This window comes from Stegostoma tigrinum, chromosome 1 (genome assembly GCF_030684315.1).
Source record: "Stegostoma tigrinum isolate sSteTig4 chromosome 1, sSteTig4.hap1, whole genome shotgun sequence".
In the NCBI taxonomy this organism is placed as follows: Eukaryota; Metazoa; Chordata; class Chondrichthyes; order Orectolobiformes; family Stegostomatidae; genus Stegostoma; species Stegostoma tigrinum.
This window is the reverse complement of record NC_081354.1, coordinates 77234714-77261381: the sequence shown is the minus strand read 5'-3', so window position 1 is coordinate 77261381 and position 26668 is coordinate 77234714. Positions and strand designations below refer to the sequence as shown.

The 26668-nt window shown below is 45.5% G+C and overlaps 1 protein-coding gene across 2 annotated transcripts in view; it reads left to right on the top strand.

The window, feature by feature from the left end:
- Window positions 1-419: 419 nt before the first annotated feature.
- The window catches only part of ccni (cyclin I), a 45720-nt gene continuing 19471 nt past the window's right edge, over window positions 420-26668 (top strand). Inside the window, exons 1-2 of one of the 2 annotated variants that reach the window (XM_048533068.2) lie at window positions 420-704; window positions 20086-20242. In XM_048533068.2, the coding sequence (XP_048389025.1) occupies window positions 20129-20242 (114 nt within the window). In that variant the 5' untranslated portion in view covers window positions 420-704; window positions 20086-20128. The remainder of the gene's footprint in view (window positions 705-20085; window positions 20243-26668) is intronic. The other variant, XM_048533078.2, reaches the window with a different exon arrangement.

Here is a 26668-nt window from a genome sequence, read left to right as displayed (position 1 = left end):
CGGAAGGGCTCAAAGGCTGTTCCATGGTGGAGGAGGGAGTGAGCAGCACATTTCCAGAAAGGAAGCACAACGGCAGATCAAATACAATTGTGAAATGTTGGCTAACTGGGAATCAGGACACACTCCATACCGCGGCTGCCCTACAGTCCAAAGAGCTGTTTACCGGAGCCGCGCTGCATTGTGGGGGTCCAGTCCTCACGACCCTGCCTATGGCGACTGTGTCTATCCACAGGTTAATGTAGTGCCCAGCTAATCCTTCACTTTCCCGACTGTTAGCCTCCTCCGGAGGAGGCAGCTCGCCCTTTTATCGGGGTTTGCGAGGTGGACTGCCCGCGATGGCGATAGGACTGTCGGTTTATTGACGGTTCTGTGTCGAGGCGCGGATGTAGTTAGACGGTGAGATGGTAGGGTCGGCTCTTTTTTCGGGTCGCGGCCTCCCGGAGAAGCGGCTCCTGAGGCTGAGCACCCGCCTGAGTGCTCGGTATCCGGTACCCAGGACCCGCCCAAGCCCCCGGTACTCGGTACCCAGGACCCGTCTGAGCCCATGTGAGCGCTTGTCGGGGCACCACACAGGACACCGTCTGTTCCTCGCTTTCCGTTAGAGGATCTGAGCGTCGACATGGAGGAGTGAAGCGAGTGGCAGTCAGCACTTCATGGACCAGATGATCCAGTCGGACTGTCAGCAACTCAGCTTCGGAGGGGAGGTGAGAGAGGAGGATGGAGTGGGGCAGAGGTTTGTTGAGCGAAGGTGGGGGTGGGGAAAGATAGTGATTGAGAAGAGGAAGAGGGGGTGGTGGAGGTTGAGGTTACAACCTTTTCTTTCGAGGCTGTGTATGCAGCACAGGCTTCAAGCATTGCAGCTCAATGTTATATCAGGTATGTAAAACCAAGGATCCAAGAAGTTATTGTTATAGCTTTGTGTCTGTCCTTTTGAATTTTCAATCGTAAAGAAAACATTCCTGTGTCTCATTTTCCATTAATGGCAAAAATATGATTGAGCTAGCATCATTGGAACTCCAAAAGTACCTGACTAATCTTTGCAGCAGGATATACTTCTTTAATTCTGGAATAGGTTATTAGGATCTGACACGGTTTGTCTCTAGAGGCAGCTGTCGTTCACTGCTAAAGGAGTGGTTAGTGGTGGTGTTAAGAGTAGACTGTTTGTAATAGTCCAGAAAAACTATGGGCAGCATTACTACTTATGATACTGGCTGGAGTGCTAAAGTGCACAATGGAATTAAAAGAGGAGAAAATAATGTTAAACTTGTGTAGAACTTTGCTTAGACCACACTTGGAATAATGTTCTAGTGACCATATTGTGAAAATGATTGAGAAACACTGGAGAAGATGCAAAACAAAATGAAGTGTTAGATATCATTGCTGAGAGATTTTAGTTTTCAGGAAAGACTGCGTATACTCAGGTTCATTTGAGCAGAATAAACTCAAGAGGGTAGGCCTGGTAGTGCACTTTAAAAGAGTTTAAACCAATATAGTCATGAATAAATTCAGTGAAGAGTTCAGGAGAAATATCTACTCAGAGCATGGTTAGAATATAGAACTGATGGCCATATGGAGGAGTTGAGGCAGAGAGTATGGATACGTTTATTGGGAAGCTAGATAACTACGTGAGAAAGAAAATTTAAAGGATATGCTGATTGATTGGTCATCAAGGCCTATTTAAAATTATGTATAACATTTCAGTGAGGCCCAAAGCATATCCCACAGTGCTGCCATATTTTGGCTCCACAGCTAGGCACTTGAAGTCCTGAGTGGCAGTCTGCCTGCTCTTAGCACAGCACTGCAGCCTCAGCTCAGTCTCGGAAACTGAGGGCTGTGGTCTGAAGTTCCCAGAGCACTGCTATTGCGTGGGCATGTTTAATGTATAGTTCAGTTTCATGTTTGTTCATTTTGGAAATTCCCAGCACAGGCTGTCCCCATATTTTTGCACCTCTAGGCCATATGATGTCATTAGGTCCAGATATTCAAATAAATCAAGTGCAATATTCTGGTGGCTTGACCAGTATCAAGTTATTTAGTTTTGTATTAATAGACTGAGCTACAGATTATTAGAAATGCCTATCAGGAGCATTATCTTAGTGGGCCACTTTCACTTGTGGACTCCTTCTCTTCCTTTGCAATTTTGTCCAGTTATATATGTCAGTTTGGATCATATTTGGTTATTGTGGCTTTATGAAAAAGAAATTTGGGTGCTAGTAGTTTTGAATTAGTTGTTTACCACACTTAGTAAGACTTAAAGAACTTGTAGTTTTACGTGCACTTCAGGATTAGTCATACTGTGTTCCAGCCAATTAAGTACTCTTGAAGTGTAATCACTGTAGAAGACACGGCAGCCAATTTTCAGACAGAAAGTTCCCACTGACAAGAATAGGATCATTATTAGATGTCCTGTTTGTGTGATAATGTTATCTTTGTATTTTTTTCTTAGTACTGCTGTACTAAAGGAGTGAAAGGAACAAGGTGGTCATTATGGGAGACTTTAACTTCCCCAACATTGACTGGATCAGTTTTTGTCCAATGTGTGCAGGAGGGTTTGCTGACACAGTATGTCAAAGGGCCGACAAGAGGGGAGGCCACGCTGGATCTGGTACTTGGTAGTGAACTAGGCCAGGTGTTTGGTTCCGTGGTAGGTGAGCACTTTGGAGAGACTGACCATATTCGGTAATGTTTAGCTTAGCAATGGAAAGGGATAGGAACATGCCATAGGGCAAGAGTTATATAGATGGGTGAAGGGCAATTCTAATGCAATTAGGCAAGACTTATGAGGCATGGAATGGGGTAACAAAATGTGGGGGATGGGGACAATTGAAATGTGGAGCTGGTTTAAGAAACAGATATTGTGTGTCGTTGATAGCTATGCCCCTGTCAGGCAAGGAGGAAGTGATAAGGTAAGGGAACCATGGTTTACGAAAGAAATTGTATATCTTGTTAAGCGGAAGAGGGAGGCTTATGTGACATTAAGACGAGATGGTTCAGATGAGGCGATGGAGAGTTACAGATTAACTAGGAAGGATTTAAAGAGAGAGTTAAGAAGAGCAAGGAGGGGACATGAGCAGACATTAGCAGGTAGGATAAAGGAGAACCCTAAAGCTTTCTATTGGTATGTGAGGAATAAGAGGATGACTAGGGTAGGAATAGGGCCAATCAGAGACAGAAGTGGGAAGTTGTTTGTGGACCCTGTCGAGGTCGGAGCGGTGCTAAAGGAATATTTCTCATCTGTTTTCACTCAGGAAAAGGAGAATATTGTAGAGGAGAAGACTGAGTTACGGGCTACTAGAATGGAAAGGATTGAGGTTAGTAAGAAGGAAGTGTTACCAGTTCTAGAAGGTGTGAAGATAGATAAATCCCCTGGGCCGGATGGGATTTCTCCGAGGATTCTCTGGGAAGCTAGGGAGGAGATGGCGGAGCCTTTGGCCTTGATCTTTGAGTCCTCATTGTCTCCAGGTTTAGTACCAGAGGACTGAAGGATTGTAAATGTTGTGCCCTTGTTCAAGAAGGGCAGTAGAGATGACCCAGGTAATTATAGACCAGTGAGCCTTACGTTTGTTGTAGGAAAAGTTTTGGAAAGGATTATAAGAAATAGGATTTGTAATCATCTAGCAAGCAACAATTTGATTGGAGATAGTCAACATGGATTCGTCGAGGGCAGGCCGTGTCTCACAAACCTCATTGAGTTTTTGAGAGGTGACCAAGCATGTGGATGAGGGTATGGCAGTTGACATGGTGTACATGGACTTCAGTAAAGCCTTTGATAAGGTTCCACATGTTAGGCTATTGGAGAAAATGCGGAGGCATGGGATTGAGGGAGATTTAGCAGTGTGGATTAGAAACTGGCTTTCTGGGAGAAGGCAACGAGTGGTGGTTGATGGAAAATATTCAGTCTGGAGTCCGGTTACTAGTGGTATGCCACAAGGATCTGTTTTGGGGCCACTGCTGTTTGTCATTTTTATAAATGACTTGGACGCAGGCATAGGTGGATGGGCTAGTAGGTTTGCAGATGACACTAAAGTCGGCGGAGTGGTGGACAGTGTGGAAGAATGTTGCAGGTTTCAGGGAGACTTGGATAAACTGCAGAATTGGGCTGAAAGGTGGCAAATGGAGTTCAATGCAGATAAAAGTGAGGTGAGTCACTTTGGGAAGAATAATAAGAAGGCAGAATACTGGGTCAATGGAAAGATTCTTGGTAGTGTGGATGTGCAGAGGGATCTTGGTGTCCATGTACATAGATCCCTGAAAGTTGCCACCCAGGTTGATAGTGCTGTTAAGAAGCTTATGGTGTGTTAGGTTTTATTGGTAGAGGAATTGAGTTTCGGAGTCGTGATGTCATGCTACAACTGTACAAAATGCCAGTGCGGCCTCACTTGGAATATTGTTTTCAGTTCTGGTCACCCCATTGTAGGAAGGATGAGGAAGCATTGGAAAAGGTGCAGAGGAGATTTATCAGGATGTTGCCAGGCCTGGAGCGAGGATCTTATGAGGAAATGCTGAGGGATTTGGGTCTGTTCTCATTGGAGAGAAGAAGGCTAAGAGGGGACTTAATAGAGACGTACAAGATCATCAGAGGATTAGGTAGGGTGGACAGTGAGAGTCTTTTTCGTGGGATGATGACGTCGCCTTGTAAGAAGGGGCATAGCTGCAAATTGAAGGGTGATAGATTTAAGACAGATGTCAGAGGCAGGTTCTTTACTCAGAGAGTGGTAAGGGCATGGAATGTCCTGCCTGCCAATGTAGTTAACTCAGCCACATTAGGGGCATTTAAACAGTCCTTGGATAAGCATATGGATAATGATGGGATCGTGTGGAGGGATGGGCTTAGATTCGTTCACAGGTCGGCACAACATCGAGGGCCAAAGGGCCTGTTCTGTGCTGTATTGTTCTATGTTCTATGTTCTATATGTCTGTTGCAGTTACAGTATGTCAGAAATATCCTTTCTCTATACGTAGCCAACTTTCCTCTACCGGGGGGGGGGGGGGGTGAAACTATTGTTTTAAAAATGTTGCTCAAATAGTGTTTGATCACATTTTGGTGGGTATCATCTAAATAGAATCATACAGTGCGGAAACAGACCCTTTGGTCCACTCGTCCGTGCCGACCAGGTTTTGCAAACGGAGCTAAAATTCCATTTGTCTGTGCCTGGCCCACATCGCTTTAAACCTTTCCCATTCATGAATCTGGCCAAACATCTTTTAAATGTTGTAACTGTACCTGAATTTACCACACCAATTTACCAATTAGAAACACAGCCTCAGTGATGCTCCAACATACTGCAGCTACCTTCTCTGTGAAGATTGATAGAATTGGTTTTAAAACTGAATATTTTCATTTTGCCTTTAGTTTTAAAAGACTAATGTTATTGCAGCTCTAGATTTGACTTGGGAAAATTACTAATAAGAGTAAACCTACAAATTCAGCCACTGTCTAAATTACTGTTAGGTTATGGTGAAGCTTTTGATCCTGTCATGAAATGTATACATAGGTGTCATATTTTATCGACACTGGGCCATGTTCATTCATCAGAGTTCCTTGTAACAAAATCTGCATGAACTGACTGTTTTTAGTCACTTGTGTGAGATGTGCATAATTAGCTGAGTCAGCATTGGTTATCTTTGCCTGGTTGCTTTTGAAGCTGATGGTGAGCTCCCACCTTGAACCACTGCAATCCAAGTGCTGTAGGTGAACCCGCATGTTGTTTTTCTGTTTTCTTATTGTACCATTGGCTTCTATTTCTTCTCTACTGAGCAGGCTGAGCACAGTAGCAATGTAGGATTTTATTTGCTATGCATAGACCTTCGCCATCCATCAAGGAAACTTTACTTTGCCAAAAATGAAAATTTCCATTCAGAAGACCTAGGTTTAACAGTGCAACTGAGGTCTGTAATTGTCTTATCAGGTAGAAATGGCTGGCATCTACTCATGGGTGATCCTGCCACTAGTTTCTGGAATAAATGGCTGTATTTTGCATTGTGTTTACAGTATTTTTCTTAAGTGATTGGAATCCTTGCAGTGGAAGGGTTATCCTTATAGTACTGAAGTCATGATTGTGGTAGTTAATTTTGGTCCTATTATGCCTCATTTTCTGCAAAATATTGTACATTTGCAGGTTCTGATTGATGAATTTGTCATAACTATTTATTTTGAATGCCGGCAACATAATGTAGTTCACAGATTTTAAAACAGAACTGGACCATGTGAAGAATAAACAGAATTTGAAAAGCTTTTAATTCATTAACATCTGGCAATCTGTTATATTTGCAGAATACCAAACCCAGGGTATACAAATATGAAGACAATACTATTTGGATTAAATTTCCAACAAGTGTGCAGCAATACATTGTTGAGAGTCCATATCAGTTAAAAAGATGCTCAAAATAAATTAGAAAACTTTTGTTTGCAACTAAATTTGAATGTTAGCTTGTGAAGTTTTTTTCATTTATAGAAATGTACCATATGAACTGATTTAAATCATAGAAAAAATTGTTTGTGTCATGTTAAGCTGGAAATGTGAAGATATTGTTTTGCATGGATAGTGGAATCTTCTAGTAAAAAATAGGTTTGGCCAATTTTAAAACATTCTACATATCAAGACTGAATGAAGGAATTGGTAAAGTTTGCTTAATTGCTAGATAAGTCTGGCATGATGCTAGGCAAATTTAAATTTTCAGCCTGTCTCAAGTTTGTTGATAAATAGGAATTGCTGTTTTGCACTTAACCTCACTGTAGAACTGTTTGAAGTCAGTCAAGATTCTATTATTTTGTGTGTCTGTGTCTGTGTCTGTGTGTGTGTGTGTGTATAAACATTGAAAGCTATAGCAACTGGTCAATCTCCTTTTGATATTGCAAGGCCAGGTGAAATGGGGAGACAATTCAGTTAGAGATTCCGGATATGTTTGACAGGTAATCAAGCTCCACTACTCTTTCAGTCGTACTGTTATTCTAGATGTGTTGATTTAATTACCAAAATGACCAATTGTCTTTTTCATTACAACCTCCCACAATAAAATAAATGTCCACCATGCTTCTTTGGTGAATTTTATCAATTTATCATAGCAAAATGTATTTTCAAGAAAGTGGCATCCTTTGGGTATCGCTTAAGGTATTTATCCAGAATCAAAACTATGTCCCCTTTAGTCCCACAATACATCAGGAGATCTCTGCAGAAATGTGATTTTTTTTTTAAAAAGGAAACAGGAAGGGACAACCACTGTGACTAGGGAACTGAAGCCAAAGAATAAAGTGTGACAACTTCTCACATCCTTGGGAATTCCTGTTGTTGAAGCTTGATGGAAAATGTCCAGCTCTGATTCCGGGCAACTTGGATTCAAGTTGTTGAGGATTGGTCACAATCTACCCCTCAGGTTTTATTGGCAGGCTGAAAATGTGATATTTAGGAATTCTTATCAGGTTCCTAGGAACTTCTACTGAGAAACAGGATTCCAGAATGTGGTTCGCAGCCACAGAGGTGTCCACGTTATTGTGGCTTCTAGGTATGTAAAACAGAACTGTAAGAGCAGGAAGGCGACTGTTAGCGTAGAGATTTCTCTCCTCTCCCTCACCACTGTACCCTCCCCAAAGTTCTCTGAAAGCTGGTTTTAGAGCCTGTAGCAACAGATTGTTTTTCTTTCAGCACAGGTACCACAGTTGGGACAGTCAAGCCACTATCAGGGAATGTGGATAATGTTAGCTGACATAATTAAAGCAACTAGGCTCAGGAAGGGTGCTGTTGTGGATACTCATTTTGTTTTTGTTCCGCTGTATTGGTACTTACCCTTCTTGCCCTATCAAAATTCTACGGTTTGTCATTTGGGAACTGGGAAGTGATTGAGTCAAGCATTCCAGGAGTAGGGCAAGGTCTTGCATGTTTGGTCTACTAACTCGAACACCTCTCAACTTCTGAACATGAAATGTGATGAGGAAAGGTGCACCGTATATTTTTCTTAAATAGACTGTTGTGTTTGATATCTTGATGAGATGTCAATGTTAGGCATTGTCACAAAACAGTTTCACTCTTCGGTTCCCATTTAGGGGTTACTTTTGAGTATTTTGTTCCATATGTAATCGACTAATCTTAATTTTTCAGCATTCCATTAATTTTAAAAGTATATGATTTCTGCAAGTTTACTTTAAACTTTTTTTGCCTGCTGTTATGGAAATAAGATTTAATTTTCTGCATATCAGAAGTTTGGAATTGTGACTGCGCTAATCTGTTTGAAGGGTTAATAGCAGGCAAGGTAAAAACTGGTTGTACACATGATGGTACGCACATCTTTCCATATCCACTTAATTTGGAGATCTGACAACAGATTGCTGATATGATTGAAGTCTAATTTTGAATCAACAACCACTTAAGCCAATAAATAGAACTTTTACTCTGGATGTGAGTTTGCTCGCTGAGCTGGAAGGTTAGTTTTCAGACGTTTCGTCACCATTCTAGGTAACATCATCAGTGAGCCTCCGATGAAGCACTGGTGTTATGTCCCACTAGCCACCAGGATACGTTAACATCAACTAGCCATAAAACAACAAGACCCACTATCACTCGTATCCTTACATACACATGAGGAAGAACATCTCTTTGATTGGGACAACACATCCATCCTAGGACAAGCCAAACGGAGACGCACGAGAATTCCTAGAAGCATGGCATTCCAACCGGAACTCCATCAACAAACACATTGATTTGGAGCCAAACTACCACCGTCTGAGAAAAAGAACAGGAAATGACATCACCAACACAGGAAATGACATCACCAACCCAAGGAAACCTAACCAGATAAATAGAAAGCGGGACATAACACCAGCGCTTCATCGGAGGCTCACTGATGATGTTACCTAGAATGGTGATGAAACATCTGGGAACAAACCGGCAAGCTCAGTGAACTAGCTTACATCTCGAACACAATAAAGACCCACTCTCTTGTGGACCGAGAGGACGAGAGTGCTATCTTGGAGGTGAAAGGAGGACGTCGGGTTGGCTGTGCACCCTTGCGACCAGTGGATCTTAATGCTGGCTTCGGCCTAACGCTGTTTCAGGGGAGCAGCCGACCTGCAACGATGGCTGCGGCAAGTGCTCGTGCCCCAGGTCAGGGGGTCCGGAACACCATCCGTGTTTCTGTAAAGAAGGTGGATGAAGGTGCACCTGTGGACCGCACCTTCTTCGTGAAGAGGGTCCTGTTGGACTGTTGTGGGTTCGCTGCTGCGGACATTTACTGCCTGCAGGATTTCCCCGGAGGAGGTTTTTACGACGTGACCTTCCGGAGTGCCAAGCTTTGCGAGCGCTTCCTGGAGGTTTTCAAGGAGAAAGGAGGTGAGGGCCCCCTCTCTGTATTGACCGCTATTCCACTGTTTATGATGCCAGCACAGAGGAGCCGTATGGTGACCGTACACATGTACAACCCGCATGTGCCAGCAGTTGATGTCCTGACCTTCCTCGGAAGGTATGTGAAGGTGGAAGGGGACCTAACTGACATCGTGGACCCCTTTGGCATCTGGACGAGTAAGAGGCAGGTCAAGGTGACGCTGAGGATGGGCGCAGACGGGAATGTCGCACACCCACCGTCCAGCTTCGTGATCGGCGGGAGCAGGGGCTACCTGACCTATGCAGGGCAACCTAAAGTCTGCCATGCCTGTGGTAGGTCAGGTCACATGGCGGCCGACTGCAAAGCCACCATCTGCAGGAACTGCAGGGAGGAGGGACACCTTGCAAAGGATTGCCCACGAGAGAGAAGCTGCAACCTTTGCGGGGAAGCGGGCCACTTCTATAGGGCATGCCCGCAGCGGGGTGCCACCTACGCCCAGGTCGCCGGCAGGGGAAATGCGGGGCCAGCCCCCCCGGAGGAGAGGAAGGCACCAGGGCCCAGCAAGGACCCCACTAATGTGCAGGAGGGCCAGGCCGTGCAGGATGGGCCCAAGGCCAGCAAAGCACCCCTGCAGGCTCCGATTTCCCCCCGACAACCCGGAGCCAATGAAGGCGGCGACAGGCGACCCAGGGGAGTGGACAACAGTCCGGAAAGCGAAGAGGAAGGTGCGTCGACGGGCCCAGGAACCGCAACAATCAGGCGGGAAGAGGCAGCTACAGGGGGGCTATAAGAGCTCCTCTGACGAGGAGGATTCGGAGAGGTCCCACCCGAAGCAGAAGTTAAAGGTCTCGAGGGGGAAGGAAAGCAGCACCCCGCTTCCAGGTGATGGGAGGCGTCCTGAGGCTCACTCCGACACCCAGTCAAGTGCCGCTGGAGCACTGGAGGGCCCCCCGGAACTTCCAGGCGGGAAGGAGGAAACAGCGCGTCCCCAGCCTGACCCGGAGCCGGACCCTCCTGCCTCCGCACCCCTGACGGGGGGATGCCACCCGGAAGGCAGCACGGACGGTTTCCTGAGCCCGGAGAGCGTCCAGCAGTTAACCCGGGCAATGGGCATGAAGGGACAGATGGAGGGGCTGGACCTTGGACTTGGGGAGGGTACTGCGGTCACTGCCCACAATGGGGGTACGAATTGCGAGCATTAATGTGCGCAGCGTCAAGTCAACCGCGAGATGTGTGTCCACGTTGGCCTACCTGACCACCATCAAGGCGGACCTCCTGTTTCTGCAGGAGTGCGGGATACCGCACCTCGGCAGGTACGGGAAATGGTCCGGCGCCTGGACCTGTGGGCCTTCGATCTGGTCGGGGGTAACGACTGTCGCTCCTCGGGCCTGGCTATTCTGCTGCGGGGGCGCAACTTCACCATCTCTCAAGTTCAGGAGGTGGTGGGGGGGCGCCTCCTAGTGGCTGACATCACCTACAGGAATGCTCCCCTGAGGCTGATCAACGTGTACGCCCCAGCGGTACGGAGTGAGCGGTTGGCCGTCCTGCAGCGGCTTCCACCCCTGCTGGCGACGTCCAGGCCGGTCATCCTAGGCGGAGACTTCAACTGCATCATTGATGCAGATGGAAGATCCGGCGTGGGGACAGCGGGTGGGGGGATTCAACTGGACGTCACGTCCAGATTCCTGATGGGCACGGTGAAGGACGCCAAGCTGCTCGACGTCTTCAGCACCCCTGCAGACGGAGCGCAGCAGAGGTACACCTGGTCGCGGCCAAACGGGTCTATCCGCTCAAGGATAGACTTCCTGTTTGTGTCACGGACGTTCTCGGTCAGGTCCACCAGTGTCGAGCCGGTGTTCTTCTCTGATCACTGCCTCCTGTTGGCCGACTGTCACTTACAGGACGACCAGCCGGCCGGCAAGGGGACGTGGAAGCTCAACACGACTCTGTTGACCCCAGAGAACGTCGAGGAGCTTAAGAGGGAGTACGCCGGTTGGAGAACCGTGAAACCCCTCTTTGAGTCTCCAGGCGACTGGTGGGAGACGGTGAAGGAGAACATCAAGAGGTTCTTTGTCCTCAAGGGTGTTCAGAAGGCAAGAGAGAGGCGGGGAAAGCTGTCGCGACTCCAGAAAAGGGTGCAGAACCTGCTCCTTCTGCAGTTGATGGGGGTCGATGTCACAGAGGACCTCCGCGAGGTGAGGGGCCAGCAAGCCTCGCTCTTCGCCGCGGAGGCCTCCAGGATAATCTTCCGGTCCAGGGTCCACTCCGTGGAGCAGGACGAGACGTGCTCGCGTTTCTTCTTTCAGTAGGTGCACAAAGAGAGCTCTGTGCTTAGCCGGCTGAAGGAGGACGACGGCTCGGTGACGTCGTCTCGGCCCGACGTTTTGAGGATCAGCAGATCCTTCTATGCCGGACTGTACGACACGAAGCCCACGGACAGCACGGCCTCCGAGTCGTTCCTGTCGTCTATCACGGAGGTCTTAGACGACGGCACGAGGGAGTGGCTGGACCGGCCGATATCCCTGGACGAGCTGGCCAGAGCCCTCAAGTCCTTGCAGAGGAATAGGACTCCCGGAAGTGAAGGCTTACCGGTCGAGCTGTATTCTGCTCTGTGGGGCCTGGTCGGCCAGGACCTGCTGGAGGTGTACGATAGTGCGCTTCGGGCAGGGGAAATGTGCAAGTCCATGAGGAAGGGCATCATCACCCTCATTTACAAGAGGAAGGGGGAGAGGGAAGAAATTAAGAATTGGCGTCCCATTTCACTTTTGAACGTGGATTACAAAATCCTGGCCAAGGTCATTGCCAGCCGGGTCAGGTCTGTCCTGGAGTCGGTGATTCACCCTGACCAAACCTGTGCTGTGCCGGGCAGGAAGATCGCTGAGAGCCTCGCGCTCATCAGGGATACGATCGCCTACGTACAGGACAGGCGGGTGGACACCTGCCTCGTCAGCCTGGACCAGGAGAAGGCCTTCGACAGGGTCTCTCATGCTTACATGAGGGACGTCCTCTCCAAATTGGGGTTCGGGGAGGGCATCCGCAATTGGATCCGGCTGCTCTACGCCAACATCGTTAGCGCAGTCTCGATCAACGGGTGGGAATCAGACAGTTTTCCTGTTAGATCTGGAGTCAGGCAGGGCTGCCCGCTCTCTCCTGCCTTGTTCGTGTGCTGTGTGGAGCCCTTCGCCGCCTCCATCTGGAAGAACGTGAGCCTGAAGGGCGTGACTATCCCAGGCAGCGGAGGCCTTCAGGTCAAGACCTCCCTGTACATGGATGATGTTGCCGTCTTCTGCACTGATCGTCGGTCAGTGAGTAGGCTGTTGGACATCTGCGGCCAGTTTGAACTGGCCTCGGGTGCCAAAGTCAATAGGGGTAAGAGCGAGGCCATGTTCTTCGGGAACTGGGACGACCGCTCCTTCATCCCCTTCACCGTCAGGACAGACTACCTGAAGGTGCTGGGTGTTTGGTTTGGTGGAGCTGGGGCATGCACTAAGACTTGGGAAGAGCGTATTGCCAAATTTAAGCAGAAGCTGGGCAGGTGGACGCTCCGGTCCCTCTCCATCGCGGGTAAGAACCTGGTTGTCAGGTGCGAGGGGCTTTCGGTACTGTTGTATGTGGCGCAGGCCTGGCCTATTATCTGGACCTGCGCCGCTGCGGTCACCCGGGCCATCTTCCACTTCATTTGGGGGTCGAGGATGGACCGGGTCCGCAGAGACACCATGTACAAAGACCTGGAAAATGGGGGAAAGGGCGTACCGAACGCCACCCTCGCCCTGACGGCTACCTTTGTGTGTGGCTGCATCAAGCTGTGCGTAGATCCTCAGTATGCAAACACCAAGTGTCACTACTTACTGAGGTTCTACCTGTCCCCGGTGTTGCGAAGGATGGGCCTGGCCTCGTTGCCGCGGAACGCTCCGAGTAGTTGGACCGTTCCGTACCACCTGTCCTTCGTGGAGAAATTTTTGAAAGGAAACACCTTTGACTACAAGGCCATCAGGCAGTGGTCAGCACGTAGTATCCTCAGGACCCTTCGGGAAAAGGAGAGGGTGGATCCCGTCGTGTGGTTCCCCACGTAGACTGCCAAAGTCGTTTGGCAGAATGCCTCATCGCCAGAACTTTCAAACAAGCACAAGGACATTGCTTGGCTGGCGGTGAGAGGGGCTCTGCCAGTGAGATCCTTTATGCATGCCCGGAATCTCTGCACCACTGCACGCTGCCCTCGAGGTGGCTGCGGGGGGGACGAGACTGTTGATCACCTCCTTCTGGAGTGTGCCTATGCGCAGGAGGTCTGGAGGGGGATGCAGTGGTATTTGTCGAGGTTCGTCCCGAGCAGCTCCGTGACGCGGGACTCCGTGCTCTATGGGCTGTTTCCGGGGACGCACACCGAGACCAGCATCAACTGCGCCTGGAGGACCATCAATGCGGTGAAAGACGCTCTTTGGTCTGCCCGCAACTTGCTGGTCTGCCAGCTGAAAGAACTGACCCCGACCGAGTGTTGCAGACTGGCGCACTCCAAGGTCCAGGGCTACGTGCTGAGGGACGCGCTAAAGCTTGGGGCAGCCGCCGCCAAGGCGCGGTGGGGAAAGACTACTGTATGAGCCCCCTCGTCCCGAAAAGGGAAAAGAATCCTATCTTGGTAACTGGGTCCAGCTGGCGCCTTCCCCAACTGGTCAGGGGGCCAACTGGGACTGTGCGGGGTGACGACTGCCGGGACGGTTTCTTTGCTTTGTTTTTTTTTTCTCTGTTTTGTTGTTTTTCCTTTAGTTGGTGTACGTACCCCCGGGTAACCCGGAGTGGCTTGCATGACTGGGTAGGTGTATAAATGTTTTATTTTTTGTACATTCTATGAATAAAGTATATTTTTTCAAATAAAAAAAAAGTGATGAAACGTCTGAAAACTAACCTTCCAGCTCAGTGAGCAAACTCACATCCAGAACCTCAACCTGAGCTACAAATCTTCTCAAAACTCGCTAGAACTTTTACTTTTCTCAAAATACCGCCCTCAATTTTTTTTTTGTATTTCCACGGGCTGTGGGTGTTACTGGCCAACCAGCATTTAATACCCCTTCACACTTGCCTTTGTGATAATGACCCATTGCCTACAACTGCTGCAATTCATGTGATATTGACACAGTATGGAGCTGATAGAAATGGAGCTCCAGAGATTTTGATCCAGCAGTGGTGAAGGTAGGATGGTATAGTTCCAAGTCCAGATGGTGTGTAGCTTGAAGGGAATTTGGCCAGTGGTGTTGTATGCATAGATCTATTGACCTTGTCCTTCTAGGTTCAAGTTTGGAAGGAGCCTTGGTGAGTTGCTTTATTAAGTCTTGAAGATTGTTTACGCTGCCACTCTATGGTGATAATGGGGTGAATGAATGTTTTAAGGTGGTGTACAGGGCACGAGTCAGGTGGGCTGCTTTGACTCGGATGCTGTCAGGCTTCTTGAGTGTTGTTGGATCTGCCCTCATCCAGGCAAATGTAGAGTTTCCCATCACTCTTGACTCCTGTGTTGTAGAAGGATAGGCTTTGCGGAGTTAGGAAACAACTTACTACTTTTAAAGACAGTTTCAATTTTAATATCATGTAAGGTGGTTTCCTTTGCCTTGGAGATCTCGGCTTACCTTTTTTTTAAAAGTCTTGACGTTGAAATTCCACTACTTTTTTAAAAATTGAAACCCGGACAGCATTTGGAAGGTTTTTCATATCAGCGCAGTTCTGATAAATGGATAATGCTTTGGGTATTGGGGACCGCTTTGCAGAACACTTGCGCTCAGTTCGCAGTAAACAACTGCACCCCCCAGTTGCGAACCATTTCAACTCCCCCTCCCATTCCTCAGATGACATGTCCATCCTGGGCCTCCTGCAGTGCCACAGCGATGCTACCCGAAGGTTGCAGGAACAGCAACTCATATTCTGCTTGGGAACCCTGCAGCCCAATGGTATCAATGTGGACGTCACAAGCTTAAATCTCCCCTCACCCTACCACATTCCAAAACAAGCCCAGCTCGTTCCTGCCTCCCTAACCAGTCCTTCCTGTCACCTTTCGCCTTCTCTCACTTCAAGCCCCACCCCCATCTACTACCTACTCACCTCATCCTGCCCCCTTGACCCGTCCATCCTCCCTGGACTGACCTATCCCCTCCCTACCTCTCCACCTACACTCACCTTTACTGGCTCCATCCCTGCCTCTTTGACTTGCCTGTCTCCTGTCCACCTATCTTCTGTATCCATTTTCTATCCGCCTCCCCCTCTCTCCCTATTTATTTCAGAAACCCCCTTCCCCTCCCTCATTTCTGAAGAAGGGTCTAGGCCCGAAACATCAGCCTTCCTGCTCCTCTGCTGCTTGGCCTGCTGTGTTCATCCAGCTCTACATCTTGTTATCTCTGTTGCTTTGGGTATAGTTGATTCTTTGCACTTTGTCAACTTTGTTGTGGTGCGATTTCATTCCCTCGATATTGTTCCTACCCTAATAATGAAAAGCTGGTAACCATGATTCTGTCTGTTTTGTGGAGCTGGAGGAACACAGCAGGCCAGGCAGCATTGGAGGAATAGGAAAGCCAGTGTTATGGGCCGGGCTTTCCTGCTCCAATGATGCTGCCTGGCCTGCTGTGTTCCTCCAGCTCCACACTGTTGCCTCTGACTTCAGCATTTGCAGCTCTTACTATCTCCAGACTGTGTTTTGTTTTTGTTTGGAGTGATTGACAAGAAGGCAAAATATTGAATGGATTTCAGAAATCTTTCCATTTGGTCTGGGATTGTGGTTCTTTGTTTTAGAATTTAGTCTTGTTTTATAATGCTGAGAATTTTCGGCAGCATTAAGTTTGAGAACTGCAGAAAAGTGAAATGACTTTGCCAACATAGGAATTACACAATCTATTTAGAAAGTTTTATTTGGATTTGTATTTGTTAACAAGTTTGGCTTCAAGAGCTATTTTCTGTATCACATGATGGGGTTGCCTGAATTATTGCTGTATGGCTTCTTGATAGCTGATCCCTGATATATTGAAGCTTAACAATTTAATTTCTTGTGAATTTAGATCAACAGTAGCAACTCAAAAGTTGTAAACTAATATGGTCAGTTATGGAGTGCCTGAGATCTAACCCATTGTTCAGCTCTGGAAGTAGCAGTTAACTTGTTTCTTTTCTATGCAATTTCTTCTGTCTTTTGGTTTCACCTTCTTTAAGTGTCTTTCTTGGAGAACTGGCTAAAACTGCTGTCTTATTGGATTAGATTTAAGCTACAAAAAGCCAAATCTTTACTAACACATCTTAGTTTTAGAAATTGTGCAGTTGTGTGAAATATGGTTGTCCTCTATATTGCGCTAAGAATTAGCTAGTTTTTTTTTAAGATATAAAAGCTTGGAGAAACAAGTCAGATTAGCCGATCCTAATGTGTGTGGCATCTGTATTTTTCCAAACAATTGAGAGTGAGGGTTTTGAAACTTGGATGCGATACCCACATTAAGCAAGGAGTAATCACTTCATGGTGATTGAGGGAGAAAGACAAAACCCATTCACATTAGCAAGCAGCTGTGCATTTGAAAGTTTACTCAGTCGTCATTAATCTGGTAGACTGGGGCAAATCTGTCCTCTGAATTAAATAAACGGAGCAGATTCTATAGCAGTAGTAGCCTCAGGCTACTCGTGGTTTGTCTTTGTACTTGTAGTGCGGTGGTCAACATTGCAAAATACTTGCATCTGAGCTAAGTAGCATTTTAATTTCATTGCAGAATGTATTATTTCAATGTAGAATGCAGTCTAATAATTGGTTTAAGTCTTCTTCGTACAATTATGTTTACAGTGAGTGAAATTGTGCTCCACAGTGACACAGACATTGCAACAAGCACAGTACTAAAAATATACTGGGTCTGGCAACATCTGTAGGAGAGAATTAGTAGTTCATCTTTCAGGTGCTGACCATTCTTCGCTTCTTTCTGACCTGAAACACATTTGTTGAAATATTTTGTAGAGCAGCAGTAATCTCTGGATTATTGTTCTGCTTGAGCTTTCCAAGCCTAACATAGCTCTGCATTTCTTCCTGAGTCTTCTGAGCCTGGCTTCACCAAAATGTGGAGCATCAGAGTTAAGACTGGATATGCCCACTTTTTACAGCACAAGATTAAGTGCCCATTGTGAGTGGGGGTAGTGTTGGTGGGGGTAGTTTGGATTGTGTTGAGAGTCTGATTGGGAGAGGTAGTCTGATTTGAGTTACTGGAAATTTAGGTCCAGTGGAAGGTTACAAAGGAGTTGAACATGGTTTTAATCTAATGTTCCCTGGGTAACCTTTTGAGGTTTCTAGCTAAGACTGAAAATTCTGGAGCTCCATTCAGTGTATTTCTTGCTGTTCTCCAGGTGACAGTGGACATAACAAGGTGAATGAACACAGCAGGTCAAGTAGCTTCATTGGACCAGGAAAACTGACGTTTTGGGCCTAGACCCTTCTTCAGAAGTGGAGTAGTGAAATCTATTATAATAGCGAATTAGGAATCCAGTATCTAATAATGTATACAGCATTGGAAATGATGCAGCATTGCATGATTTAGTCTCATGTACGGCCTGGTCAAAGAGGTCAGGAGCCAGTGGCAGGTCCATGGAGTAGTGGACTTTCCTATGAAAAGCTTAAACTTCTCAGGCAACTCTCAAGAAGTCAGTGCAGCAGGATATGCATCAGGTCCTGACTCTCATCTCGGGTCCTGACATCTCAGGCTCCATCTCAGGCAACCAGCTTGTAACTGATGTCCATTTCAAGCCCACCGACTCCCACCCACCCTCCTGCAAAAATTCCATCCCCTATTCCCAATTCCTCCGCCTCTGCCGCATCTGCTCCCAGGATGAGGCATTCCACTCCCGCACATCCCAGATGCCCAAGTTCTTCAAGGACCGCAACTTGCCCCCCACAGTGGTCGAGAACGCCCTTGACCGCGTCTCCCGCATTTCCCGCAACACATCCCTCACACCCTGTCCCTGCCACAACTGCCCAAAGAGGAACCCCTTGTTCTCACACACCACCCTACCAACCTCCGGATACAACGCATCATCCTCCGACACTTCCGCCATCTACAATCCGACCCCACCACCCAAGACATTTTTCCATCCCCACCCTTGTCTGCTTTCCGGAGAGACCACTCTCTCCGTGACTCCCTTGTTTGCTCCACACTGCCCTCCGACCCTGCCACACCCGGCACCTTCCCCTGCAACCGCACGAAGTGCTACACTTGCCCCCACACTCCTTCCCTCACCCCCATCCCAGGCCCCAAGATGACTTTCCATATTAAGCAGAGGTTCACCTGCACATCAGCCAATGTGGTATACTGCATCCATTGTACCCGGTGTGGCTTTCTCTACATTGGGGAAACCAAGCGGAGGCTTGGGGACCACTTTGCAGAACACCTCTGCTCGGTTCGCAATAAACAACTGCACTTCCCAGTCGTGAACCATTTCAACTCCCCCTCCCATTCTTTAGATGACATGTCCATCATAGGCCTCCTGCAGTGCCACAATGATGCCACCCGAAGGTTGCAGGAATAGCAACTCATATTCCGCTTGGGAACCCTGCAGCCCAATGGTATCAATGTGGACTTCACCAGCTTCAAAATCTCCCCCTTCCCCACCGCATCCCAAAACCAGCCCAGTTCGTCCCCTCCCCCCACTGCATCCCAAAACCAGCCCAGCCTGTCTCTGCCTCCCTAACCTGTTCTTCCTCTCACCCATCCCTTCCTCCCACCTCAAGCCGCACCTCCATCTCCTACCTACTAACCTCATCCCACCTCCTTGATCTGTCCGTCTTCCCTGGACTGACTTATCCCCTCCCTACCTCCCCACCTATACTCTCCTCTCCACCTATCTTCTTTTCTCTCCATCTTCGGTCCGCCTCCCCCTCTCTCCCTATTTATTCCAGAACCCTCACCCATCCCCCCTCTCTGATGAAGGGTCTAGGCCCGAAACGTCAGCTTTTGTGCTCCTGAGATGCTGCTTGGCCTGCTGTGTTCATCCAGTTTCATACTTTGTTATCTTGAATTCTCTAGCATTTGCAGTTCCCATTATCTCTCTCGAGTTAGCCAGTCTTGATTGGTATAGTGCTGGAAATGATGTGTTTGCTCTTGTCATCCTTTTGAGAACAGTTAGGAACAGGAAAAGGGAGCATTTTCCCTTCTGAACCTTAGATTTCTGCTGGGAATGGATGAATATTGTATGGGGAGCCTACCTGGTTTGAATATGGTGATATAGCTGTTCTATCTATTATTGGGCTAAATCTATTTTTTGTTCTCAATTGCTTTTGCTGTAATAGTGAGTAATTTGCAGTTCACATATCAACCGTGGCTCAATTGGTAGCATTGTCTCATTCCAAATTTATTAGTCAAGACAGACAATCCAGTACAGTACTGAAAGTGTGCTACACTGTTGGGGGTGCCATCTTTTAGATGAGACATTTATATCAAGGCCTCATGTCTCCTTTCACGGCAACATAAAGCACACATGACACTACTTCACAGTATCTCCAATTTCAATCCAAACTTTATCCTTTAATCAGCATCTCAAATAGATTACTTGTGTGTTATCACATTGTTGGTGGCAGCTTGCTGTGTGCACGTTGCCTGCGTTTCCTACATCATGATAATGGCTGCCCTTCAAAAGTACTGCTTTGGCTATGAAGCATTTTGGGAGTACCATTGCCATGAAAGGTGCTATATAAATGTACATTCCGTACAAATCCACTTTACGCCTGTGAGAAAACTGTTTTATATTGATATAATTTATGCTTTCAATTTGCAGGTAGCTGTATCCACTTGGGAGGTTGGCATATCCAAGGGGTGTCATGAAGTTTTCAGGACCCTTGGAGAGTCAGAGGCTGTCCTTCCTGTTGGAAAATGCAGTCTCTAGGGAAGAACAGATGTGGAAGGTGTATGTGCCAAAATACCTATCCAATCCGGTAACTATTACATTACATGCCTAATAGACTACATGAAACTTTCAGGAGGGCATACTTTTTTAAAAAAAGTATTTTTACAGTGTATGGTGATGTTTTCTAATGATTGTGTAAGCAGTAATAGTTAGTTATACAAATCCTGCTTGATTATTAGAGAATCCAGTTAAATTTTCGTAGATGAGGCTATTTTCCAAAAACAGTTTTTCTTTGTTTCTTCAGGGGTTTTCTTAATCTTAAATATAATGCAAGCTAGGCAGCTTATAGTTAAATATTTTAAAGAATATAATTGAATGTTGTTGTTGCAGCACAATACGATAATAATTTTTATTGTGGCTTTTAAGTATAGAGTTTGACTGCTAGATCCCTCTGGAATGACTTGATTTTTATTGTGGATAGGAACTAAAAAAATTTCCTGTGGTCTACTTCACAGTCTACACTTGACATGTTGACAACAGCGATGGTTTCTCTTCTGTCACTTTAGTTGATTTAGAGGAAGGGGAACTGGCTGATTTTGAGATGGGCTTGAACTTGTATTTTCCTTTCATAAATATTGGCTTTTAAAAATGTAGGTGTGTGAAAAATCTAAAGTAATGTAATACAAAGAACTGTGGATACTGAAGATATGAAACAAAAACAAATTGCTGGAAAAAATCAGATCTGGCAACGTCTGTGGAGGGAAAGCAAGAATTAAATGTTTCGAGCCCAGTGACCCCTCAGATCTAAACTATTTTTAATATGTTTGAAAAATAACTCTTAAAGCACATCAGCAAATGATTGTGTTTTGAGCATACTGAAGGAAAATCACTAACTTCTCACTGGGAACAGAAGCTCTTAAGTTATCTCCTATAAGTTGTGTAAATATTCTATTTATTTTAAATGAATTTTTTAAGCATTACTATTTCCTCAAACGTTGCACTGAATTTGAGACTTGTAGGTTCAAGTTATTTGTACAGATGTTTCTACATTGGAAATTGCGGAGATATTTTCAGTATTCAGATTAACATAAAGCTAGACCTAGTGTTTTAATCGTCTGCTGGAGTTCAATGTTCAGAGCCTGAAACTTATTTGATGTTGAGTTGTGACCTGTCAGTTGATTTTATGTTATAAAGTGTACAGGAATCGTTTGACTGTATATCAGTGACCTAACAAGGTCACTGAACTACAGATACAACACTTCTTGGTGAGGGTTGTTACCACTCAGGTTTTTTCAAGATTCTAGGTTTCCTTAAGCAATAACTTGTTTGTGGAAATATGGTGGTAATTTTAGGTGTAGAAATAAATTTCAAATACATGTTTGTGCACCAGTTTAGTTACATTGGAGCGTAAGGACCTTTGCTGTGAAATATTGCATCTATTAGTGTTTATTTTGATCAGTCCTTTAATTGCTCTGTCACAAAACTGTTTTGAGAGTTTTACAGAACTCAGTAGGTCGTTAGTTTGTGAAATGATTTTGCTTGAAGGCCTTTGTCCTTTTTAAACCAAATGTTAGCTACCGTTATAAAATGAAGGCACCAAGTGGTGAGAGAGTATCTAGTATATCCAATACTAGATGAACAAATACGTTATTCTTGTGGAACATATTACAGCACAAAAAGCAGGACTACGTTTTGAAACTTGCTCCTCCATTGACTAAGGCCATAGCTGATATTCTGCTTCAACTTTACCCTCATGCACTTTATCCCGGATTTATTCTTCAAACTTTTGTGTCCAAAAGTCTGTCAATGGCTAAGTATCTACAATTCTCTGAGATACAAAATTCCAAAGATTCACTTAGGGGTAAAGATATTTCTCTATCTTAATCACAAATGTTTAAACCTTTGTTCCGAGGCTGCAACTCTACTTCTAGACTTTGCACAGCCCTGCCAGCACCAATCCTATCAAACCCCTTAAGAATTTCATATGTTTCACTTCAAACACTCACATTCCTCTCAACTTGCAGATAAGGAGCTGTAGTCTAGTCTATTGAATCTCTTCTCGGGATAACTTCCTTATCCCAGCACTCGGTGAACTTTATTGCATTTCCTTTCAGGCAGATGTATAATTCCTCATTCCTAGCAAAGGTAAATATGGCATGCAGTTAACTTGTTAATGGAGGAGACTGCTCAAATGTCCCCATCCTCAATTATTGGGTGCACACATTGTAGTGGAAAAACAAGGCTGAAGTATTTGCGTCAGTATTTAGCCAGGTGCTGAGCGGATGTTTCATCTTGCCCTCTTACAGAGCTATCCAGCATCACTGATGCAGGTCTTCAACCAATTCAATTTATTCTGTGATATCGGTGGTGAAAGCATTGAATACTGCAAAGGCTGGAAGCCCTGGCAGCAATACTGAAGACTTGTACTCCAGAGCTTGCTGTTCCCCTTGCCAATCTGTTTCAGCACAGATGCAACACTGGCGTTTACCTGGGAATGCGCAAAAAATGAACAGAGCCTGAATCAAATCAGGCCTGTTTTAGCCTACTGCTAATTATCGATAAAGTGCTATCAAGCTGCATTTGCTGAGCAGTAACCTTGCCGATGCTGAAGTTGGGTTCTACCACAGCCAACCAGCCTCTTAACTCATTACACTCTTAGGTCAAGCACAGGCCAAGGAGGTGAACTCAAGAGGTGAGAGTGTCTCCGTTGATGTCCGAGCTGTTTTTGACCAAGTGTGGCATCAAGGGGCCGTAGCAAAACCAACGTTCGTGGGAGTTGAGAGGGAAGTCTTTCCACTTTCGTAGTCATATCAAACACAAAGACAAATTTTTTTGAAGAGGTCAATTATTTTAGCTTCAAGGCATCGCTGCAAGAGTTCCTTAGGGGACTGTCTTAGGCTCAGCCAGTTTCATCAATGACCTTCCCTCCGTCATAAGGTCAGAAATGGAGATGTTCACTGCACAATGTTAAGCATCATTGACAAGTCCTCAGACAGTGAAGCAATCGATGTCCAATTTCAGCAAGATGAATAATCTGTATGTAGCAACGGCAAACTAGCTAGGACATAAACCAGATTGTAAAAACCTATATAGGTATCTTAATAAGATTAGTAAAGATAAATGTTGAGTTTTTTTTCCTTTTTCTCTCTCTAAAGAAGTGGATACAGTAGAAAGTGTAATGAAGATTCTCGAAATAGTGGGTCTATTAAATCCAAACTGGCATTCTAACACGCTATTGAATGTGAACTAACAGTCGATACTGCTGTCTTACACAACATTAAATCTGCTTGCTGAGTACTTTTTTTTTGATGAACGGCAGGGAGTTAACTCCAGTGTCTAACCAATATTTATGTGCCATGGTGGGATTTGATCCAGGTCCTAAGAATTGCTATGCCTGTCACAATACCACTACCCCATCGCCTTCCCATAATTTATTGGATTTAAAAGCATTGCCATTATTAACAGAATTGTGAAGTGGATCACTGAAAAGTATACTGAAAAAGCGATAAGACTTGCAACACTTTCAAAGGAATTGTAACAAAATTGAAATCTTTTCAGAGCTGCCTTTGGACACGCTTTTTGTTTCTGCAATCCTTGATCTGAATCTGCTTCCCTGTGAGAAAGTATTATTTTTGTTTAATAAAGTTGAAGCTCACTTTAAATAGAATGATTACTGAAAATTTAAGCCCTAACTAATTCATGATACTGTTTATTTGAGCTTTGAGAAATTTGGGATAACTTTCTTAAAATTGCCATACTTTGAGAGTCAAAAGTGATTTCATGACACATTTTGGAAAATCTTTTTGCTGCTTTGGTCATGCCTCCCATGTTACATGATTAGGTTTGGCCTACAATGACAGCTGCAAATATGGGTGGACATCTACGGTTTTTGAGTAGAATTGTAGCTTAGGTTGTGAATATTGTGGTTGATTGTCTCGCTGAGCTGGTTTGTTGTTCCACAGGCTTTTCATTATGTCATTAGTGCAGCCTCCGAAGAAGCACTGTGTTTCCCCGCTTGTTGTTTAAACTCTGGGGTCTGCTGAGCTGGGTTACCTCTCTTCGGTTTTTCCATCGCAGTACACTGTATATAGGGTCTAGCTCTGTGTTTGTTGAGATTTCTTAGTGGAGAACCAGGCCTCTAGGAATTCCTGTACTTATCTCTGCTTCACCTGTCCCAGGATCCTGGTGTTGTCCCAATCAAATTGGTGGTTTTCCCTATCCATGTGGATGGAGATGGGTGAGTATTGGTCATGTCTTTTATTTGCTCGTTAATGTTCATGTAGTCTTGTGGCTAATTTTTTTGCCTGTCTGTCCAGTGTAATGTTTGTCATGTTCTTTGCAAGGGATCTTGTATACTACATTAGGCCTGCCCATAGTGGGTAATGGGTTGGCATAGGGTTGATGTGGGTTTATGTGCTACTCTGATGCCCAGTGGTTGTAGTCTTGTGGTCAGTTCAGATGTATTCTTGATGTAACGTAGCATGGTGAGTGTGTAAGGACGTGCAGTATCTTCCTGGTGTTGTTCATGTAATAGGCATGTTCTGACCCAGTTTTTGGGTATCCATTGTCCTTGAATACTAGGAGGTGCTCTTCCTTTTGGCATAGTTCTGTGCTGCTGCAGTGCTTTGTGTCCCGTTTAAATAGAGTTTTCATGCAACCTCGTTTGTGTTAGGGTGGTTGCTGTTGAAATTCAGTACTGTCTGTGTGTGTGGCTTTCCTATGTATCTTTGTTGGGAAGTCCCCATTGGTCCTGCGTTCCACCATGATACCAGGGAATGGGAGCTGTTTGTTATTTCCCACTTCCTCGGTGAATCTGATCCCGGTGAGAGTTGTTTATTAGCTTCTGTGTCTCCTCTAGTTTGGCTGGTTTAATAATTACGACGGTGTTGTCCATGTATCCATAGGTTTTTTGGACAGGACCAACGTAATATACAAGATCCTCTGCAAAGACTGTGACAAACATTACATTGGACAGACAGGAAGAACATTAGCCACAAGACTACACGAACATCAACTAGCAACAGAAAGATATGACCAGTACTCACTCGTCTCCATCCGCATGGATAGGGAAAACCACCAGTTTGTTTGGGATAACACCAGGATCCTGGGACAGGCAAATTCCTAGAGGCCTGATTCTCCACTAAGAAGTCCATCAACAAACACACAGAGCTAGACCCTATATATACTCCACTGTGAAGGAAAACCAGAAGTGAGGTAACACAGAGTTTAAATAACAGGTGGGAAAACACAACAGCGCTTCATCGGAGGCCGCACTGATGACGTTACCCAGTTGTGGTAATGAAATGTCTGTGGAATAACAAACCAGCTCAGTGAGCTAACCAACCACAACATGGATGGAAGTGCTAGCTATGTCTTTCCAAAATTCCATGGATTGAAGAATGGCCCTAAAGAATTGGAAGTTAGCAAATGTGACCGTTATTCAATGAAAGGGAGAAAACAAACCAGGAAATATAGGCTAGTAAACTTGACTTCTGCCAACCGGCATGTATTGGAATCTCTATTTTTCAGCTAATCACAACAATGCTTTGTGCAAATTAAACTATGATCTGATAAAATCAGCATGTTTTTGCAAAAGGAAAATTTAGACAAATTTACTAGATTTATTTTTTTTGAGGGTGTATGCAGAAGGCTAGATAAAGTGGAACATGCAGATATAGCATAACAAATGTCTTTTGGAAATCCAAGTAAGGTGCCAGTCAAAGGTTAATGTGCAAGGCAAGAATTCATGGTATGGGTGTGAATTTATTAGCAAGAAAAGAAGGTTGGGTAATGGACAGGAAGGGCAGAGTAGAGAGCCTACTTTCCTGAAATGCCTCATTTGTGTCTAGTGGAGTGCCTCAAGGATCAGTACTGGAGCCTCGCCTATTTGCAGTCTATGGCATGGATTAAAGAGATGAATCCAGAGTCATATGGGACAAATTAGGCCTGTAGATCCATTGAGTTTGCTTCAGCCTGTCTATTCTAATCCCACTTTCCATAGCCAAGTTGAGGTTTCTTGCCTCTACGGCCCTCTCAGGCAGTGCATTCCAGATTCCCACCATCCTCTGAGTGAAAACCATCTTCCTCAAACCTCCTCTATACCCCTAACCCTTCACCTTTCTAAAATCATGCCCTCTTGTCATTGACCCTTTTAAGGGAAATAGTTGCTTCTGACCACCCTCCTATTGTCCCCTGTAATCATGTACACCTCAATCAGGTAACCCCTGCTTTCTCTGCTCGAAAGAACAACCCGAGCCTATCTAGCTTTGCTTCTTACCTAAAATGCTCCAACTGAGACAAATTCTTGCTTAATCTCCTCTGTATCCTGTCCGACACGATCATATTCTTCTTCTGGTGTAGCAACGAGAACTGCATGTGGTATTCTAGCTGTAGCCGAGCTAAACTGTACAGCTCCAACATAATCACTCTGCTTTTAGAATTAACCTGTCGTGTGCCTTCAATGATCTGCAGCAAGCAACCCAAAATCCCTCTGTTCCTCTGAGCTTCTTAGTGT